The 21,452-nt window shown below is 47.7% G+C and overlaps 2 protein-coding genes, 1 long non-coding RNA gene and 1 pseudogene across 4 annotated transcripts; 3 read left to right on the top strand and 1 right to left on the bottom strand.

Annotated features, from left to right (window-relative positions):
• The first annotated feature begins 3,337 nt into the window (after nucleotides 1–3,337).
• LOC144407980 (uncharacterized) lies at nucleotides 3,338–5,218 on the top strand. The gene is made up of 4 exons (XM_078103058.1): nucleotides 3,338–3,464; nucleotides 4,148–4,498; nucleotides 4,585–4,775; nucleotides 4,857–5,218. The coding sequence occupies exons 2-4, from the start codon at nucleotides 4,148–4,150 to the stop codon at nucleotides 5,077–5,079; spliced, it is 765 nt and encodes a 254-aa protein (XP_077959184.1). The 5' UTR covers nucleotides 3,338–3,464; the 3' UTR covers nucleotides 5,080–5,218.
• Nucleotides 5,219–5,329: 111 nt separating this feature from the next.
• Nucleotides 5,330–10,310, top strand: LOC120816475 (uncharacterized). Its single transcript, XM_078103057.1, has 12 exons — nucleotides 5,330–5,431; nucleotides 5,544–5,563; nucleotides 5,868–6,205; nucleotides 6,302–6,750; nucleotides 6,839–7,163; nucleotides 7,241–7,486; nucleotides 7,565–8,126; nucleotides 8,225–8,452; nucleotides 8,529–8,836; nucleotides 8,923–9,182; nucleotides 9,269–9,517; nucleotides 9,608–10,310. Exons 2-12 carry the CDS (start codon nucleotides 5,557–5,559, stop codon nucleotides 10,158–10,160), a joined length of 3,525 nt encoding a protein of 1,174 aa, XP_077959183.1. The 5' UTR covers nucleotides 5,330–5,431; nucleotides 5,544–5,556; the 3' UTR covers nucleotides 10,161–10,310.
• A 222-nt stretch (nucleotides 10,311–10,532) lies between these two features.
• Nucleotides 10,533–10,619, bottom strand: LOC144408041 (U6 spliceosomal RNA; annotated as a pseudogene).
• A 709-nt stretch (nucleotides 10,620–11,328) lies between these two features.
• On the top strand, nucleotides 11,329–17,051 carry LOC144407981 (uncharacterized). Of its 2 annotated transcripts, XR_013467715.1 has the most exons (4): nucleotides 11,329–13,925; nucleotides 14,182–15,923; nucleotides 16,802–16,859; nucleotides 16,960–17,051. It is a non-coding gene; the product is annotated as an uncharacterized LOC144407981 (long non-coding RNA). The 2 variants fall into 2 exon arrangements; XR_013467714.1 differs by having other exon boundaries at nucleotides 11,329–15,923.
• The last annotated feature ends 4,401 nt before the right edge of the window (nucleotides 17,052–21,452 follow it).

Here is a 21,452-nt window from a genome sequence, read left to right on the forward strand (position 1 = left end):
CCATCTAAAGCAAAAAGAATAAGAGGTGAGAGAGTGTTGTTTATTTGTTGCTCAGTCTGCTGGATTGTGTTGAGGGGCTTCTAGTGTTAAAGCAACTGTTTCTTTATATGTAATGTGTGTAATGTATATATATATGTATATATATATATATACATATATATATATACATGTATATATACATCCAGTTGTGGAAAAGAATGTTGTTCTTTTTTTGTTTAGATTATTATGTAAGAGGTGTATTATAATTACAGATGGAGGGCCCGACAGCGAGCGTCTGGTGGCCGGGTTTACCCCGGAGCCCGGCCGGGCACAGCCCGAAGGAGTGACGGTGGCAGCCCAAGACTCTACTCCCCATGGGCTCACCACCTGTGGAGGAAACCAATGGGGTCGGGTGCGCTGCTACAAGGGTGGCAGTGACAGTGGGGGGTCTAGACGGAAACCGACCTGGGCGGCAGATGCTGGCTCTGGGGACGTGGAACGTAACCTCTCTGGGGGGGAAGGAGCCGGAGCTTGTGCGGGAGGTGTAGCGTTATCAGTTGGATCTGGTGGGGCTTACCTCTACGCACAGCCTCGGCTCTGGAACCACACTCCTGGATAGGGGATCTATCTCTCTATTCTCTACTCTATTCTCTGGAGTCCATCCCCTATCCTGGACTCTACTCCGGAGTGGCCCATGGTGTGAGGCGCCAGGCGGGTGTGGGGATACTCATAAGTCCCCGGCTGAGTGCTGCTACATTGGAGGTTACCCCGGTGGACAAAAGGGTTGCCTCCCTACGCCTTCGGGGGGTGGGGGAGAAAACTCTGACTGTTGTCTGTGCATATGCACCAAACAGCAGCACAGAGTATTCGGCCTTTTTGGAGACCCTGAATGGAGTCCTGCATGGGGCTCCAGTAGGGGACTCCATAGTCCTACTGGGAGACTTCAATGCGCACGTTGGCGACGATGGAGATAACTGGAGAGGCGTGATTGGAAAGGAATGGCCTCACTGATCTGAACCCGAGCGGGTTTTTTTTACTAGACTTCCGTGCCAGTCACGGATTGTCCATAACAAACACCATGTTCGAACATAAGGATGTTCATAAGTGTACGTGGTACCAGAGCACCCTAGGCCAAAGATCGATGATCGATTCTGTAATCGTATCGTCTGATCTGAGGCCGCATGTTCTCGGGTAAAGAGAGGGGCAGAGCTGTCAGCTGATCACCATCTGGTTGTGAGCTGGGTCAGGGGATGGGGGAAGACACGGGACAGACCCGGTAAACCCAAGCGTGTGGTGAGGGTGAACTGGGAATGTCTGGAGGAGGCCCCGGTCCAAAAGATTTTCAACTCACACCTCCGGCGGAGCTTCTCTCACATTCCTGTGGAGGTAGGGGACATTGAACCAGAGTGGTGTATGTTCAAAACCTCCATTGCTGAAGCCGCGGCAGTGAGTTGTGGCCTCAAGGTCTTAGGTGCATCAAGGGGCGGTAACCCTCGAACCCTGTGGTGGACACCGGTGGTCAGGGAAGCCGTCCGACTGAAGAAAGAGGCCTGCCGGGTTATGATATCCGGTGGGACTCCGGAGGCAGTTGCAGTGTGCCGACAGGCTCGAAGGGCAGCAGCCGCTGTCGTGATGGAGGCAAAGCAGCGAGTATGGGAGGAGTTCGGGGTAACTATGGAGAAGGACTTTCGGTCGGCACCAAAGTGCTTCTGGAAGACCATCCGGCACTTCAGGAGGGGGAAACAGGGAACCATCCAAGGTGTGTACAGTAAGGATGGGACCCTGTTGACCGCGACTGAGGAGGTTATCGGGGGAGGAACACTTTGAGGAACTCCTGAATCCTGGTAGAGGCGGAGCTGGAGGCGGAGGAGGGATCGTCAATTGGCCTGGTGGAGGTCACTGAGGTAGTCAAACAACTCCGCAGTGGCAAAGCCCCGGGGATTGATGGGATCCGTCCAGAGATGCTAAAAGCAATGGGTGTTGTCTTGGAAGACACGCCTCTTCAACACTGCGTGGAAGTCTGGGACAGTGCCAAAAGAGTGGCAGACCGGGGTGGTGGTACCCCTCTTCAAAGACCAGAGCGTGTGTGCCAATTACAGGGGTATCACACTACTCAGCATCACACTACTCAGCCTCCCGGGTAAAGTCTACTCTACGGTGCTGGAAAGGAGGGTTCGGCCGATAGTCGAACCAGGGATTGAAGAGGAACAATGCGGTTTTCGTCCTGGTCGTGGAACAACAAACCAGCTCTTCACTCTTTCCAGGATCATAGAGAGGGCTTGGGAGTATGCTCATGGCGTTTCCGGTGGGGGTTGGCCTTCGCCAGGGCTGCGCCTTGTCACCAATCTTGTTTGTGGTTTTCATGGACAGGATATCGTGGCGTAGTCGGGGGGAGGAGGGTCTACAGTTCGGGGGGCTGCGGATCTCATCGCTGCTTTTTGCAGATGATGTGGTCCTGATGGCATCTTCCGTCTGTGACCTCCAACTCTCACTGGAGCGTTTCGCAGTCGAGTGTGAAGCGGTCGGGATGAGGATTAGCACCTCTAAATCTGAGGCCATGGTTCTCAGCAGGAAACCGATGGATTGCCTACTCCAGGTAGGGAATGTGTCCTTAGCCCAAGTGAAGGAGTTCAAGTACCTCGGGGTCTTGTTCACGAGTGAGGGGAAGATGGAGTGTGAGTTTGGCCGGAGAATCGGAGCAGCGGGGGCGGTATTGCACTCGCTTTACCGCACCACGAAAAGAGAGCTGAGCCGGAAGGCAAAGCTCTCGATCTACCGGTCAATCTTCGTTCCTACCCTCACCTATGGTCATGAAGGATGGGCCATGACCGAAAGAACTAGGTCACGGGTACAAGCGGCCGAAATGGGTTTCCTCAGGAGAGTGGCTGGCGTCTCCCTTAGGGATAGGGCGAAAAGCTCAGCCATTCGTGAGGAGCTCGGAGTAGAGCCGCTGCTCCTTTGCGTCGAAAGGAGCCAGTTGAGGTGGTTTGGGCATCTGGTGAGGATGCCCCCTGGGCAAACGCTATGTCTGATTGTCACAAAATTTTCTGTGGATACTTATTGGGTCTGGGTTTAATCAAGACTTTACCTCCTAGGGAGACGGCGCTCTGCTGCTGCAGTACCGACAGTGGCCGCGGTGGCGCCGTTTCACCACAAGTGGGAAAAGTCCGTAATAGCCGTAAAAAATCCTAGACATCATAGAATATCATAGAGATTATAGAGAATTAAAGAAAATGAGGAACGCTTCACGAATTTGCGTGTCATCCTTGCGCTACCCGGAGCCCCTTCTTCTCTGTTTCAATTGTTTCATTTCCCAGGAGCCAATGAGACGCCTCAGAGCTTGTTTCAATTCTCGGCCGACCAATCAAAGGATCCACGGTTTGCGCGTCCAATCAGATGCTCTATTTGTTTCAATTCTGACTTCTCGATCCGCCATGTTGGATCACCGCTGGACTGCCGTCTCATTCTAACAATACTCGGCAGACGTAAGTACAACATGTCAACTATGTTGTCTTTTAGTACTACGGCGCATGTTAAACGGTGTTTATTATGAGTGTAAGTAGGGATACTAATACTATTTAAATGTGAGTGAATGGAAATGAGTTTGCCCGCAACAAACCCGCTGCCGATCGATGCTAGCGGCGGCCGTGACGTCACACACCTAACTTTAGCCACAATTTATGGTTATTATTACTAACTACTTTAATACGGTGAATGGAACCCGGTCTAAAACCGCGTATGGGAGCTAACGGTCACGTCTCTCCGTGTTTCTGCGGACATTTAAGTGGTTTATTGGTGACGGAGCTTACGTGACTTATAGCATCGGGGATGCGTCACATGTTGACAACAACGGGGGTTACCAAGTCATAAACGTTACTTCATTACAACGTATAGCAACGTGTTTTATTCATGTGTGTCATTCAACAGTCCAGTAGAATTGTGATATTTGTCATTTATGTGGAAGTATTCGTTATTTATGTAACATAATAACAAACAAACATAAAAAAATACATGTGCATATTTAGAGACAGACACATGGTTTCCTCTGATAGGAAGGTTTTAATGACAAGAGTAAAATACTGTGATATAACTGATGTCATAGATGGGAGTGTCACGTGTCATGTCTTCTTCTTTCTCCCGTGTGCTGCTAAAATGTCCATTTGTTTAGATGGAGCACCCTACATTCCGGAGGGCCCCTAACGGGACCATCCTGCTCAAGGCCTCCCCAGCGGCCCAGGCCCTCTTCACGCGGCAGCCCCCCAGTGCCCAGGCGCCTTACAGGGCAAAGAAGCCGGAGGAGGTGGACTCGGAGGCCTGGGCTCACGTCGTCTCCGAGGGCGGTGACACCGCCAACGCCGCCCTGGTCCTGAGCCGGTGGAAGGTGCAGTTTGGCCGCTACCAGGGCAGAACCTTCCACTGGCTCCTGGAGAACGACGTGGGCTACAGCGTCAATCTGGTCGCCTCCCACCAGAAGGAGCGCGAGAGGACGCAGTCTGAGTCCCCGCTGATGGCCAACAAGGTCCTTCACAATACTTTGAGACAGTTACAATTAGAGAAATGATGGCATTTAACCTCACTGTGTTATCTCACTTTGTAACCTCACAGGACGCCTTCACCCGCTACTCCTCCGCCTATCCTGACTTCGTGGAGGCTGTCAGGTTCCACCGGGCATTTGAGGAGGCGTGGGCGAATTCCCTCCAGCCCGGTCAGGAGGGACGGGCCCTTGTTGGCTTCGGGGACTTCAAATTTGAGACCCTGGAGAGCCTCTACGAGTCGACGGACAACAAAAAGATCCGGTGAAAAAGATCATTATTATTATTATTATCGTGTGGCGACAATCGAGAATCAGAATCACGTTGAATGTTTGATTTGTGCAGTTTTGTCAAGTACCTGCGGAGGACGTCACCAGCTCCAGGGACGCAGATGGAGAACGCCGTCCAGTATGTGCGCAGCAGAGACAGGCAGAGGATGAAAGCTGCTGCTGGAGCATCTACCTCCTCCACCGCCTCCACCTCCAGCAGCAGCGCAGCCTCTGCATCGGCCGCAAGCCAGAGAGCCACGAGTGCATCACAGTACGTGTTCCTGAAGAAATGTTTGTAACGTTGTGTCATTGTTAATGTCGTTGCCTCTCATTTATCGTGTGTCATAATAGGCCTCTTGGTCCAGCGCTTGTGGCGTTTGTCTCTGGGCGGCGTTCTCTATCTGCTGTGCAGATGCAGGCCCAGGTGAAGAAGCTGGTGGCCCCTAAGCCTGCATCTACAGGTCAGTCCAGCCTCCGTTATTTACTGACGTTCCACTTGATCTACGCTCCTGTTTCCCTGGTTCATCTTCTGTCATCATGTGTCCGCAGCCTCCCACTTCAGCCCCTTCAGACCAGCTCTGTCCTCCCCCCGGTCATCTGTGGAGCCTACAGATGAAGAGCTGGTCAAGGCGGTAGTTGACTTGGAGACCTGTAAGTAAAGAGTAAAGTCATAAACAGGAAACACTTTGCTCACAAACAAAAGTACTTGTATTCATTGTTGACGCTCTTTTTATTTGACTTTAAAAACGTTTCCTCGAATCAGAGGACGAAAGCAGATGACTGGTAAGTTTTGCGTCAGCGGTCTGATGATCATCTCGGATCAATAACCCACCTCTGCAAATAACATCGTCCTTTTCACCGTGCTTTCATCAGCGCCTGGCTAGCTCAACAACATCTGCATGGCTAACTAGTTATCATCTCACCCTCACTTTCGCTCTTTAAAATCACCTCCTGATCTCTTGTGGTGTGTAAATGCAGCTCAATCTTTGTCGGTCTCTCAGCATTAACAGTATTAATTAATAAATTAATAATAATTCATCTTAATCTCAACCTTTTACGTTACTCTAACATCTCCTTTACCTTCAAGCCTCGATTGCAAAGGCTCCCCTTTTGCGCCTGCCACCACCCGCTGCTGCTGCTGCTGCCGCCGCCGCCGCCTCCTCCTCCTCCTCCTCCTCCTCAGCAGCACCTCCTCCTCCGGGAGCCGGTGTCTCTACTCTGCTGGACGAGCCCACAGACGAGGAGCTGCTGGAAGCCTCGCAGGAGATAGACCCCCTGGTGGAACCTCCTGCAGCCCTCGTCGTGGTTCAGCCTGCCGGGACACCGGCTCCCTCGCCTCCAGCCGCCCCCTTGACGCCGTCCGCACCCGTCGCCGTGGAGGAACGGGAGGAGTTCCTCCCTCCCCCTCCATCTTCTGCCAGTGAGGTGAGGCAGTCTCTCTAACACGTGAGGCCGCAGGTGTCCCTGCTGACTGTAGATATTAAAATGGTTTTGTGTGTGTGTGTGTTGTCGTCTCACCAGTTGCTGCCTCAGTCCTGGAGGGCAGCTCTCACTGTGGAGCAGCAGCAGTGGATCGGCCGGGTGCTGTTTACCAGGGACAGCCAGGGGAGGCCTCGGCTCGTGGGCGAGCTCAACCTATGGTGGACCCCCCCCCAAACCCGGCCGGTCTACAACCAGCCTCCCGCATCCCCCGACCCCTTCTTCGCATGTCGGCTGTTTCTCTGGATGCCACACCGGCTTTGGCGTCTGCAGCTGACATGCCCCCAGCCTTCGTGCTCTGGGTCCCTGATGAAGGCTGGGCTGTACAGGACCATCCGGAGGGTCCTGGACATCGACGGCTGGTACCTCATGGCCACCGAGTACCTGGAGTGCCGTCGGTGTAAGAAGAAGGTCGGGGGGTGGTCACAGGGCATCATCAGGCAGCTGTCCCCCACCCACAGCTGCCAGTTCCCAGCTGTACTCACGTACAAGTAAGGAGGCATTTCTTCACCATTTGTCTGTGTTGAACGTCCCGTTGGAGGTGCAGACTCGGCTCTACGTGATGTTTGTGTCGTGCAGGCTGTCCTGTGACATGAGGGTGGTGATACAGCTGAGGTCCCGCACTCTGGGGAACAGTGCCAACCAGCTGTACAACACCCTGCGGGAGCAGCACTCGGACGCCTGGATGCGGAGAGCCATCAAGTACCTCGGCGTGTGCGAGCCATTCCTGGCCTTGTGCTCGGCGAGGGGGCAGATTCCACCTCCGCCCGAGATGCCCCCTCTGCCATCCCCCGTCTGGCTGCTGACCGTGTACAGCTACGACGTCCTGGCGCGGCTGGATGAGTACAAGGCCAGGATCACGTCCACCTTCGGGTCCATCATAAAGATGGACTCCACCAAGAAGGCGAGTGGAGTCTGTCAGTTTCTTTTCCTTCCAGCTGCTGTGTGTTTCTCACATTAACTCTCAGAATCTCTCTGCAGGTGACAAAGAAGCTCGCGGGTATCGCCTCCGACACGGCCGCCTGGGCTACCAACGTCGGCAATGAGCACGGGCAGGTCCTCATGAGCGTCCTCACCTCCACCGAGAGCGCCGGGGGCCTGTCCGGGATGGCGGCCGGCTTGATGAGGCGGTACCGACTCGCCGGGGTACCTCCCCCCCAGCTGATCTACGTGGACCGCGACTGCTGCAACAGGGACGGCGTGTCAAAGACAGCTGTCTTGTTTCAGGTGTGAAAAGGACACTGTTGACAGTTGTGCTGCATCAGCACCGTGGCTGGAGAGTTTAACGTTTTGTTTGTTTCGCAGGAGTGGGAGCATCTCGTGGTGAGACTGGACATCTGGCACCTGATGCGACGCTTCGCATCAGGTGTCAACACCGAGAGCCACGAGCTGTACCCCACCTTCATGAGGCAGCTGTCTAACTGCATCTTTGAGGTGGACGCCGGAGATGCACGCCGTCTCGCAGAGGCTAAGCGGTCCCAGCTGGAGGGGAAGCACGGGATGGTTGGACTGACGGACGCCACGGTGAACCGGAGGATCTCCAAGGAGGAGTGGAGGCTCCACGTCCGCCGTAGGACACGGGGGCCTGAGGAATCGGCCCTCCTCATCCAGGAGCTCCTCGACACCTTCGGTGGACCGGCAGGACGCAACAACCTGGGCATCCCGTTGCTCAACGCTCTCCGCATCCAGGAAATATGGAGTACGCAGAGGACCCACCTCAGCTGCATCCAGGACCCGCCAGGTGTGCAGCTGTACACCCAGACGGGCCGGCTGACCAAGGGAGGAGTCAGCCTGCCCGTATATCGCTGCGCGAGGGGCTCCACCTCTCTGGAGTCCTTCCACCTCCACCTTAACCGGTTCATCCCAGGTACCGGCGTGTGTCTCGCGGCTCGTGACAAAATGTAATCTCTATTTGAACTTTAAGAAAATGCAAACTCGTGTCTGATCCAAACCCCCCTTCCCCAGGGACCCGGGCCAGCGCCAAGCACTTCCAGGCGTTCCTGGTGGATGGACTGGTGAGGTGGAACGAGGACCGCGCAGCGGCAGCTGCACCACCACCGGCTGCAGTCGAGGGACGGCTGGGACCTCTGCACTCCTACAGTGGCCACCTCAAGCACGTCCTTAACCAGAAGAGCCAAAGAGTGCTTGGTCTTCAGATGGTTAAGGACTTCACCGAGCCGGCTGAGTACACAGGTATGCGATGTGAAAACACCTCATCTCGTAACTGACAGCAAAACGAGCCGCTACTGAATCCTTCTCTGTGTGACAGGGGAGCTCATCGGAGTGGAGTACCTGTACCAGCAGACCGGCAAAGTGCTTGAGGACGTCAGCCTGGACCCTGACACTCCGGACGAGGCTCCTGCCATCGAGGCGCTGGAGGAGGATGAGGGCATCGAGGAAGACGTAGAGGACCCTACCGTCTTCGGGCCCGATACTCCGTCCTCCAGCGTGGCAGCAGCCCGGTCAGGTGATCCAGCTGACGCGCCGTCTGAGCCATCCCGTTCGGGTCAAGTTGCCCCTCCTGAGGCCCCAGAGGTTCAGGACCCTGATCCCCAGCAGCCCTCCTCAGACTCTGAAGTAAGTTCACATACTGACGATTGTGAGATAGAATCTCTTACTGCACTATTTGCTTACGGGCTTTGTTCCTCCTCGTTTCTTCTCAGGAGGACATCCAGGGTCCTGATGGCCAGCCCGGGTACCGGCACATCCTGAAGCTGGCCCAGGCGCTGGTGGAAGGGAGGAACATTCTGGGGCTGTCTGAGAATAGGGTAGACCGACTCATCCTGCTTTGGACTCGCTTGGCGGAGCAGGACAAGCGGCGAGTCGACTACCCTCCCAGATACCGGGAGAGGCAACCAAAGGGGCGGTTCAAGGCAGCGAAGGGGAAGAACACCTCCTGTGCTGGAAAGGAGAGTCTCCAACGGTGAGACTCCTTTAGAGCAGGGATCTTTTCTCTGGTACATATCTGCTGTGTACTGACCCACACTCTGCTCCTCGTGACTCTTTCAGCTGCCTCCTCGGGGTCAACTCGGGGCCTTCCACCTGGCCCAGCGCCAGTCGCCTGGTGGAGGCCATTTGCACGCTGCTCTGCAAGCTCCACCCGGCGGCCACGCGGGTCGGCGGGATGCACAAGCCCCGGCTCAGCCTCATCCTCGCTGACTATGTGTCCATCAAAGAGGTAGTGCTGAGCACCCCGAGGCTGATGGCTCAGACGGACATCCAGCTCTTTGAGCTGAACCACCGGACCCTCAGCCAGTGGTGAGTTTAACGTGAAGCTGCTCTGACGGGTCTGCACTCTGATTTATCGCTGGATCAAGAGCCTGACCGCATTCTGTGTTTGTCTCCCAGGTTCTCTCGCAAGCAGAGGGGGTTGGTCACGGCTGTGCTGCAGCAGGGAGCTGCCGTCATCCCTGCAGGTGTCGCAGCCGAGCCCCTCCCTCCCGTCAAAGGGCTGTCCTTTGTTCAGGTGGGACAAGGACAGCCCTACCAGTATGACGTGCCGGATGAGAAGCCAGGACCCTCATCCGGCGGCCTTCCTCCTCCTCCTCCACCACCAGATGGGGAGCAGCCTGGACCTTTGTCCAGCGGCCTTCCTCCACTGCCCCTGGGAGTCTTCCCTGGTCCTGCCGGTCTGCCTCCTCAAAGTCCCGGACAAAGCAGGACCACTGTCTGGAGGAAGAGGAAGGCGGCCGAAGCAGCGGCTGCTGCTGCTGCTGCAGGTCAGGTGTTGCCACCCAAGAATCCCCGTCAGCAGTACACCTGCTCCAAGTGTGGTCAGCCCAAAACATTAGAAACTGGCCACACTCAGCTTTACGGTGTAACATACTGTGCTGCTGTCGGGGGCAAGACTGTGGAGCCGTGGAGGGAGGAGGTCCAAAGGACTCAGAGCGGGGGGAAATGAGGGTTTTTATTTGTTGTTTTATTTATTTATTTACTATTAGTGTGTTGTTATTGTCATGCGTTATTATTAGTGTGTTATTATTGTCATGTGTTATTATTGTCATGTGTTATTATTAGTGTGTTATTTAAGCCATTAAAGTGTATTTTCTGCACTTGGTTTTGGAAGCGTTTTCATTTCATACACACCTGTATGTTTTCATTCCATACACACCCGTTTATTTAGGTATCTCCATAACTGCCATCATTTAACACACTTTGCTTGCAACTTGCCGGAGGTGGGACTCGAACCACGGATCTTCTGCATCGCAGCCCACATCTGGAGCACAGCTAGCCCCTCCTCCCCACACATACTATTTTTGGGACCTGATCGCAGAGAAGAATGAACCATATCCTGCTTTTAGGGGCCATGCTAATCTTCTCTGTATCGTTCCAATTTTAGTATATGTGCTATCGAAATAACTAAACTAAGAAATTTTAAATGACATTAAAGTTCATTGTTTTATGAATAAATACTGTCTGATTTCACATGTTTTGTTCCCCATTTTTAAACCTCGACCTTTTAAATGTACACATGTTATTATGACAGTCTGAACACACGTGTGCCGTCCTTTTTCTTTGCCTTCACTGGTTACCTGGTTTTACGCGTCACGTTGCAATGACTTGTGGGTAGGAAAGACTCGGCGGGTTGATAATGTGAGCGGTCTAAAGCCTCGCGCAGTTAGCGCTGTGTGTAGATGACGCATGCTCTGGTTTAATGTCGAACGCTCTTCTTTTGCTGCGTGTTGGTTTTGTGTATACGTTGTGTCCGTGTGTCTATGAATGTGAATTTGATTTCCTTTTGAGATTTTTAATGTTTTTTTTTACTTCAGGCTGCCTCAAAAACATGGAAATGAGCCTCTCTGGCTCACTACAGTGCAACTGTTGATTAGTTTGCATTGACCCTGCAAAGTAAATAAATAAATAAATAGACGCCAGGCTGGACGACGTGTGTAACCAAGGAAGGACTTCACACTAGACACTATGTGTGACCGAGACTTTTAGTGGGAATCATTTCATAGCTAACTGGTTTCAGTCTGTTGGAGAGGCACTAAGTGGTCACGTTACTCTTCCTGTAGCCAGAACCAATGCACTTAAGAAAACATCACGCACACAGCTGTTGCATACTGGAATGTGCTGCCCTCATATTTCACTCTGACAAGAAACAAATGTGATTCCAACAGGAAACTTAAGGCAGCAATAATCAGAAAGGAAATTAGAGTAGGTTAGGTTATTATTGTTTTTAATTCTGTGTTTTTTCTTTTTGTTTGTTATTCCTTACTGTAAATGTTGTTCTCTAAGTCTGTGTTTTTGTTCACCAACATTGGTCGTGCTGTAATTTAACACGCTTAGATTGCAGCTTGCCTGAGGCGGGACTCGAACCACAGATCTTCACAAACCTGCTTTTACACACAACATCCTTCTTCTCTGTTCCAATTGTTCCAATTCCCAGGAGCCAATGAGAGGCCTCGGAGCTTGTTCCAATTCTCGGCCGACTTATCAGAGGATCCACGGTTTGCGCGTCCAATTAGATGCTCAAGTTGTTCCAATTTGGACTTTTCGATCCGCCATGTTGGATCACCGCTGGACTGCCGTCTCATTCTAACAATACTCGGCAGACGTAAGTACAACATGTCAACTATGTTGTCTTTTAGTACTACGGCGCATGTTAATGGGTGTTTATTATGAGTGCAAGCAGGGATACTAATACTATTTAAATGTGAGTGAATGGAAATGAGTTCGCCCACAACAAACCTGTTGCCGATCGATGCCAGCGGCGGCCTATAAGCGGAGGCTTATAGCTGCTAACGTTAGCTTAATGTTGCCTACACCATTAAGGCTAGGTTAACATTAGTAGACTCATTTAAGTGAAAATAATTACCTAACTAGTGTTGATGCTATCAATATAAATGCATGATGCATCAGATGCTTTTCTTGTTTGACTTTCTCGTGAGTTTGTGGCCACGAACATTCGAACCTAACCAATGTAAAGTGACCAGCTAACGCTAGCTGTTAGCTAACGTTAATAGCTTGTAGCCTGACCTTCCCGGGTTTCTCTGCATGTAGAAAGGTTTAACGTTACGGACCCACTTGAAGTGTATTTTTTAACTTAAACTTATCAGTGCGGTAATAAAAGGGGGAACAAGAACTAAAGTCAATCCCGTTGAAAAATGTGCGTTTGCTGCTCTCTGGCGCCAAATGGGTTAATGTTAACAGCCATTACGTGAGTCCCGCGCGGCTCTGCTCAACTCTTTACTGCGGTATCTTTTCCCTTTGCGGTGCCTTTTCTCGGTTATACACTAATGAGCTAGCGTTAGCTTAAACATGTAGGTAACCGTTAGCTCTGAGAGCACGGAGGAAATGCGCTTCAATGCGGGGAAGTGTAAGTTGCAGCTGCTCTGTAGGCAACAGAGACCACACCTCATGACCACATGTTGGCTAAAAACTAAATGGATAAGATAATATTGGTTTGCCTGCCGTGCCAAAATTCAGTAATGATAAATGAACAATACTTATTTTTCATAAAATAAATGTACCAATCCTGAATTGTATTTTTTTTGCAGTTTTTTCTATCTGATGTTGGTGTGATGTGGAACTCTTTGGGGACCTCATATTGTTTTGGTAAGTACATTTAACAAACAAACTCTTCACAGGTATGCTGATCCCAGCAGTACTGCTCAGGTTAAATACTCTAATGCTGTGGTATATTTGCCCTCTATAGGGCAGTAATCGCTGACAGCAAAGTAAATCTGCCACTGATCATATGTAGGCATTCAACAACTTTTGTGCAAACGGTTTTAGTCCTCTTTAGTCGGTGAGGTAAGCATTTGCTACCTATTTTCCCAATGTGCGGCTTGTCTTTGTACAATCTTAGCGTGTAACTGCTGTAACCTAAATATTGACAATACATTTGAAAGAAAAGTATATCCCACCTAGTGATTGATTATTCTTATAGCTCTGTTTTTGGTCACTACCAAGAAAAATGTCTGGCTCTTAAGTTCCTGCATATTCCACTTTTTTCACCAGCTTGTCAGCTCTTTGATTGTCTGAAGGAAAGCCTACTCTTGCAATTACCCACGATTAATAGGAATGTGTCTGGCTAGAACACACTGTGGACCAACCAGTACACATGCTATCAAAGACAGTCTTTGTTAATCAGGAGTTCAAAACTAGAATTTTGTCAAGGATGCGTGGGGGAGGCAGGACTCAAACGCAGACTTCTCCGGAAACAAAATACTTTAATAGTCGAAAAGGGAAAATCAAAGGGCCAAGGGGCAAAAACACACAGGCAAGAAACTACGGACATCCACGACAATAGACAATGACGCGACAAGTGACACAAGAGACACACGGCTTAAATACACAAGGGAGGTGCAGGTGATTGGACACAGGTGGAAACTATTAGACGATCACAGGGGATGACAGGACAAGGCAGGAAGTGAAGTTACCCGGGGACACGAGTGGCAGAAAACTACAAAATACAACAGGAAGTGAACCACACCGTGACAAATTTATTAGCAACAAAATATTGCACCAATACTCTTTGTATTTTATCTTTTTGTTTTTTGATAAGATACATGCTAAGTTCCAAGGCTTTACCACCATCCCACTGGAATCTACCTTCATGGCACAGTTGGACAGCCATTTAGCCCAATTGACGTATATCTTCCAGACGAAGGGAGGAGTTGCTGGCCAGAAACTAGCTAAACATCTGGAGATCTTGCAAGAAGTAAATATGTATACCAATTGTCTTTATGACATGTAAAATGTCATGTATATTTGTGATGATGAAAAAATGAAGTTATATTATACATTTAGGTTATTACATTTTATGGTTGAATGCACTTATTGTAAGTCGCTTTGGATAAAAGCGTCAGCTAAATGACATGTCATGTAATGTAATATAAATATTGTTCAATTTATTAAAATTGCTGTACTTATTTCTGTATTTCTTATTATTTAATAATTGTAATTCTTTAACACAGGAGACAAGTGATGTCAATCCTAAAAGGACAGCTGTCCTAAAGGCTCTTTGCATCTACCTGGGGGAGGACGAGGGACAGCTTGTTCGGGAGTACAGTGATCCCTCGCCACTTCGCGGTTCACTTATCGCGGATTCGCTATTTCGCGGATTTTCATAATGCATTTTTTTTTTTTTTGGTGCATTGTGCTCTGCATTCTGATTCGCTAAAAACTCACTCCCGAGCCGTTCATTACAGTTCTCCAACGTAATCGATGGTGGCATGTCGGTGTACAAGGATCTTTTTGCAAAGAAGAAAAAAGAGCGACAACAGCTGCCTATCACTATGTTCTTCTCCCGAACAAACACACCTGCACCGCGGGCTTCAGAAGAAGAGAACACTGCAGAGCGCAGTCAGGATGCAGGGGCCCAGTCTGAAGAGCAGTGAAACGGCCTACACGTGAGTCACTGTATTTGTAAACATGTAATAGTTGCTAATTGTAAAAAAAAAAAGTTTTCTATTTCGCGGATTTCACTTATCGCGGGTCATTTTCGGAACGTAACCCCCGCGATAAACGAGGGATTACTGTATATGGTAAGTCATTTGAATTGATTTGCCTCTCACATGTTATGTTTTCAGATCCTAATGTCACCCACATACACTTTCAGAGGTTCATGTTATCATTGTCAGAAGGTTGAGAATATTCATATGAAACATAACAACCTGCTGCACAGTAGTGTCGTTTCTATGTACATTACTTTAATAACACCTCACAGATCCATCCATCCATTTGCAAACCGTTTATCCTGCACACAGGGTCGCGACGTCACACGCGTAACTTTAGCCACGATTTATGGTTATTATTACTAACTGTATTTAATACGCTGAATGGAACGCGTGTGGGAGCTAACGGTCACGTCTCTCCGTGTTTCTGCGGACGTTTGCGTGGTTTATTGGTGACGGAGCTTACGTGACTTTATAGCATCGGTGATGCGTCACGTGTTGACAACACCAGTTATTACCAAGTCATAACGCTACTTTATTACAACGAACAGCAGCGTGTTTTATTCATGTGTCATTCAACAGTCCAGTAGAATTGTGTCATTTGTCATTTATGTGGAATAACAAGCATAAAAAACGTCTCCGAGGGCGGTGGCACCACCAGCGCCGCCCTGGTCCTGAGCCGGTGGAAGGTGCAGTTGGGTCGCTGCCAGGGGAGAACCTTCCACTGGCTCCTGGAGAAAAACGATTCGGACCGCTTTTAAATATTACTTGATTTATGCAAGGTCATTTCACTGATTTGAACGTGTTATTGAATTAGCTTTTTTAATTACATTACATTACATGTCATTTAGCAGACGCTTTTATCCAAAGCGACTTACATTACACTTTTAAACCCAAGGCTTTTTTTTCACATTTTTGCCCGGGGAGCAATTAGGGGTTAGGTGTCTTGCTCAGGGACACTTCGACGTGGAACATGGGGCAGCCTGGAATCGAACCAACAACCTTGTGCTTCCCAGCACACCTTCTCTAACCCCTGCGCCACGACGACCCCGAATTAAGGGTGTTAATTAAGCTTAACACATTCTTCCATGGTTTACGAAAAGCTCATTTCCGTCATTTAAAGGTTACATGAAAAACACGTGTACATTTTAAAACCACATTCAACTTCCACATCTGCGCATGTGCGACCACAAACCGCCCCTGGAGGACGCGGATTTGCTCTATCTCCTGGCTGTCTGCGTATCCAAGGCTCTACGTTTTCAGTAAGTAAACGTTTTAAATTCATAATACATATTTTCACTTTAACAGGATTTAGTTGCCACCAAGAAAAGTAGTTGGCTGTCTGCTGTCTCAATAAAATGTTAAATGAGGCTTATAGCTGGTAACGTTAGCTTAATGTTGCCTACACCATTAAGGCTAGGTTAACATTAGTAGACTCATTTAAGTGAAAATAATTATCTAACTAGTGTTGATGCTATCAATATAAATGCGTGATGCATCAGATGCTTTTCTTGTTTGACTTTCTCGTGAGTTTGTGGCCACGAACATTCGAACCTAACCGATGTAAAGTGACTAGCTAATGCTAGCTGTTAGCTAACGTTAATAGCTTGTAGCCTGACCTTCCCGGGTTTCTCGGCATGTAGAAAGGTTTAACGTTACGGACCCACTTTAAGTGTATTTTTTAACTTAAACTTATCAGTGCGGTAATAAAAGGGGGAAAGAGAACTAAAGTCAATCCCATTGAAAAATGTGCGTTTGCTGCTCTCTGGCGCCAAATGGGTTCATGTTAACAGCCATTACGTGAGTCCCGCGCGGCTCTGCTCAACTCTTTACTGCGGTATCTTTTCCCTTTGCGGTGCCTTTTCTCGGTTATACACTAATGAGCTAGCGTTAGCTTAAACATGTAGGTAACCGTTAGCTCTGAGAGCACGGAGGAAATGCGCTTCAATGCGGGGAAGTGTAAGCTGCAGCTGCTCTGTAGGCAACAGAGACCACACCTCATGACCACATGTTGGCTAAAAACTAAATGGATAAGATAATATTGGTTTGCCTGCCGTGCCAAAATTCAGTAATGATAAATGAACATTACTTATTTTTCATAAAATAAATGTACCAATCCTGAATTGTATTTTTTTTGCAGTTTTTTCTATCTGATGTTGGTGTGATGTGGAACTCTTTGGGGACCTCATATTGTTTTGGTAAGTACATTTAACAAACAAACTCTTCACAGGTATGCTGATCCCAGCAGTACTGCTCAGGTTAAATACTCTAATGCTGTGGTATATTTGCTCTCTATAGGGCAGTAATCGCTGACAGCAAAGTCAATCTGCCACTGATCATATGTAGGCACTCAACAACTTTTGTGCAAACGGTTTTGGTCCTCTTTAGTCTACCAAGAAAAATGTCTGGCTCTTAAGTTCCTGCATATTCCACTTTTTTCACCAGCTTGTCAGCTCTTTGATTGTCTGAAGGAAAGCCTACTCTTGCAATTACCCACGATTAATAGGAATGTGTCTGGCTAGAACACACTGTGGACCAACCAGCACACATGCTATCAAAGACAGTCTTTGTTAACGAGGAGTTCAAAACTAGAATTTATTAGCAACAAAATATTGCACTGATACTCTTTGTATTTTATCTTTTTGTTTTTTGATAAGATACATGCTAAGTTCCAAAGCATTACCACCATCCCACTGGAATCTACCTTCATGGCACAGTTGGACAGCCATTTAGCCCAATTGACGTATATCTTCCAGACGAAGGGAGGAGTTGCTGGCCAGAAACTAGCTAAACATCTGGAGATCTTGCAAGAAGTAAATATGTATACCAATTGTCTTTATGACATGTAAAATGTCATGTATATTTGTGATGATGAAAAAATGAAGTTATATTATACATTTAGGTTATTACATTTTATGGTTGAATGCACTTATTGTAAGTCGCTTTGGATAAAAGCGTCAGCTAAATGACATGTCATGTAATGTAATATAAATATTGTTCAATTTATTAAAATTGCTGTACTTATTTATGTATTTCTTTTTATTTAATAATTGTAATTCTTTAACAGAGGAGACAAGTGATGTCAATCCTAAAAGGACAGCTGTCCTAAAGGCTCTTTGCATCTACCTGGGGGAGGACGAGGGACAGCTTGTTCTGGAGTATATGGTAAGTCATTTGAATTTATTTGCCTCTCACATGTTATGTTTTCAGATCCTAATGTCACCCACATACACTTTCAGAGGTTCATGTTATCATTGTCAGAAGGTTGAGAATATTCATATGAAACATAACAACCTGCTGCACAGTAGTGTCGTTTCTATGTACATTACTTTAATAACACCTCACAGATCCATCCATCCATTTGCAAACCGCTTATCCTGCACACAGGGTCGCGGGGGGTCTGGAGTCTGGAGTCATCTACATTAATTCAAAACCCCTGAGTGGGTGGACAATATCCCAGCCAACTTCGGGCGAGAGACAGAGTACACCCGGGCCTGGTTGCCAGCCAATCACAGGGCTACATAGAGACATACAACCATTCACATTCACACACCTACGGGCAATTTAGAGTTACCAGTCAACCTGATCCCCAGAGCATGTCTTTGGACTGTGGGAGGAAGCTCACAGATCTATAGTTTTATTTAAATATAAAATGATTATGTATGGTGGCAATGTTCATTTCTTTGTTTATTTTTTTATATTTATATTAGGGCTGTCAAATAATTAAAAATTTTAATCAATTAATCAGATTTTTCAGTGGATTAATCAGGATTAATCACTATTTGCAATTACACCTGAATCCTAACCATTTTTTCTTTCTGAAATGCATACCAAAAGATAGATAACAGGACACAGATACATCATTTTCATATTATGTCTGTTTATTAACACAGCCAAATAATGGTGGTTTAAATCAAGCTGAAACATACTACACACCATAATATTTGTCTTTGTAATGTCCCATTGCTTCCTTTTTGGCATTCCTCTTAACCAGGATGTACAATTTACAGTATTCAGAACAGAAAGCAATAAATGTAGTCAAATCATAACAGTGGTCTACCACATTTTTGCACAATTTGAGTCATCTGTTGCGTTTTATGTGGAAGAAAACATTTTCAACTTTTAAATCAAACCAAAGAACAATCTTTTACCTTTTCCTCCATTCTTTAATCCAGTTGCTCAAAAATCCAGTTGCTAACTACTATAACATGTTGCACTGAAACTGGTCTTTTTGTCTGAACATCACCTTTCAAATCTACTGAGCTTCATCATCTTTCAGCCAGTTGCTGAGGCAAACTAACTTGTTCACATTTTCTGAAAGTAAAGCTGACCTTTTCTTGTTCACAATGTGACCTGCAACTGAGAAAAGTCGTTCACAGGGAACAGTGTTTGCAGGAGTGGCTAGATATTTGTGAGCTAGTGAGGCCAGCTTCTCATGGGCTCCTGAATGAGATGCCCACCACCTCAAGGGGCAGTGCTCCAAATTAATGGTGGGCTCTGCTCTGTACCTCTGTATGGCAGGTTGGACCTCTTCATCTTCTGATTCTGAATCCGAGCCCATTTGCAGAAGGCTGGTTATTCTTACTGGGTGGCCCATCATCATGTGCCTGTGAAGACCTTCTGGGTGACTCTTGTTGCAGCATCCCTTCAAGTGTGGTCCACACCTCTTCCCTGTCTGTCTTGGGCATGCATTTCAAGTCTTTGAAACAAGGATCTAAAACTGTAGCAATCTGGAGCCATGCATTGTTAAGCTTTTCTTGACGGGAAGCTAGATCCTCCTTGAACTTGGTCTTGAATCTCACCACAAATGCAGGGTCCTCATCACAGGCTTCCATCTTCAGACGCAAGTGGCAGAGAGAAGGTAGTACCACAGAACAGGAGACATAGGCCTCTCCACCCAGGAGCTCAGTTACATACCTACGCACACAAACACACACATGCACACTGAGACAGTGTATTATTAGAACAGTGGTTATCAACATATTATTAATAATGATAATAATTATTTATTATTATCATCCATCCATCCATTGTCAAACCGCTTATCCCGCACACAGGGTCGCGGGGGGGCTGGAGTCCATCCCAGCCAACTTCGGGCGATAGACAGGGTACACCCTGGATTGGTCGCCAGCCAATCGCAGGGCTACACAGAGACACACAACCATTCACTCTCACATTCACACATCTACGGGCAATTTAGAGTCCCCAATTAACCTGATCCCCAGAGCACGTCTTTGGACTGTGGGAGGAAGCCGGAGAACCCGGAGAGAACCCACGCAGACACGGGGAGAACATGCAGACTCCACACAGAACACCGTGCCGCCCTATTATTATCATCATTATTATTATTATTATCATCATTATTATTATTATTATTATCATCATTATTTTTTACATACATACATGTTATTGATATTTGACTTTAATTCATTCATTCAATTCATTCCAGAAAATAATCAAAGCAATGTTATTTGATAAGTTACAGACTGATTTACCTGCATGGCTCTAGAAGGGTCTCCAGCCTCTGCAGTTTATCCCACTCTGCTGCGGTCGGCAAAACGAGTTTTTAAGCTCTGACATGAAATGACCGACAACTTTGCGAGCCTTGGCCAAAGAATTTACAAAGCCGCTGTCAGCAAGACTCACTGTGACACTTCTCTGCACCATGTGAGCGACACAGTTAATGTGTTCATAGCGTGTAAGTCTAATTGCGGCAACTATGTTGCGCGCACTGTCAGTCCCAATGGTTGTCGTCTTGCCCTCGATGTCCCACTTACGTGCAACAGACAGGAACTGTTCTTTACAAGCCTCCGCAAAATGACGCTCCTCAGTTTTTAATATAGTCAGCGCAAAAGACTTCAGTTCCCACGTGTCACTGATGAAATGTGCAGTTACTCCGAGGTAATTGTTGTTACTCACTGATGTCCAATGGTCTCCTGTCAGGGCGATATGATTTACTTGAGCCAAGACCGCTTTCCTTTTTTCTTTTTCGTTTTCATAGAGCTCGTGGATTTTCGTCATAACTGTGGCTCTTGACGATGGCTTATAGGATGAGTCTTGAGACGCCACTTGCAAAACATCAAGGAAACCTGAGTCTTCTACAATGCTAATGGGTCGACAATCCTTTGCGATCCATTTTGCTATTGTGTTGGTCAAATTATCTGAGGTTGATTTTGTTAATGGCCTCCGAACATTCAGCGTGGACTGGCGCAAACGACTTGCTGAGCCTGACGGCCCAGCAAACACATGTTTGGCGTTGACATGGTACCTCAAGCTTGAACGGCTCCGGTGAAATTGAAACTCCTTGTTACAAATCTTGCAAATAACCGTGTACTTGTTAACTGTACCATCATCATTCTTTTTATATTTGAATCCGTCCATAGGCCCACTTTGCTCACCTTGCTCCATCTCGCCTCTAGCTCCCAACGGCACGGCACCTCCCTAGTGAGTGTCTATTGTGATGAGTACTGATGTATCCCTGCAGGTAGCAGTAATGTGTTCTATAAGAGGAAGTGCATTCCCTAGAGGAAGAGGTACTTTCCTGAACTGATAGTTAGAGAAATTCACGTAATTTACAACAAACAACTAATCAACGTCGTTAACGCGCTATTATTGACAGCCCTAATTCATATATATATATAGATCATATATTTCTTTGTTTCAATCTTTTGACTGGTACTCTAGTACACACACACACACAGCAGCTTTGTTGGGACTTTTTGATTTTACAGCCTCCTTAAGAGTCTGCAACACCTCATTTAAGTAAGAATAACCACTGAAGATAAGATAGT

Source organism: Gasterosteus aculeatus, chromosome 5 (genome assembly GCF_964276395.1).
Source record: "Gasterosteus aculeatus chromosome 5, fGasAcu3.hap1.1, whole genome shotgun sequence".
In the NCBI taxonomy this organism is placed as follows: domain Eukaryota; kingdom Metazoa; phylum Chordata; class Actinopteri; order Perciformes; family Gasterosteidae; genus Gasterosteus; species Gasterosteus aculeatus.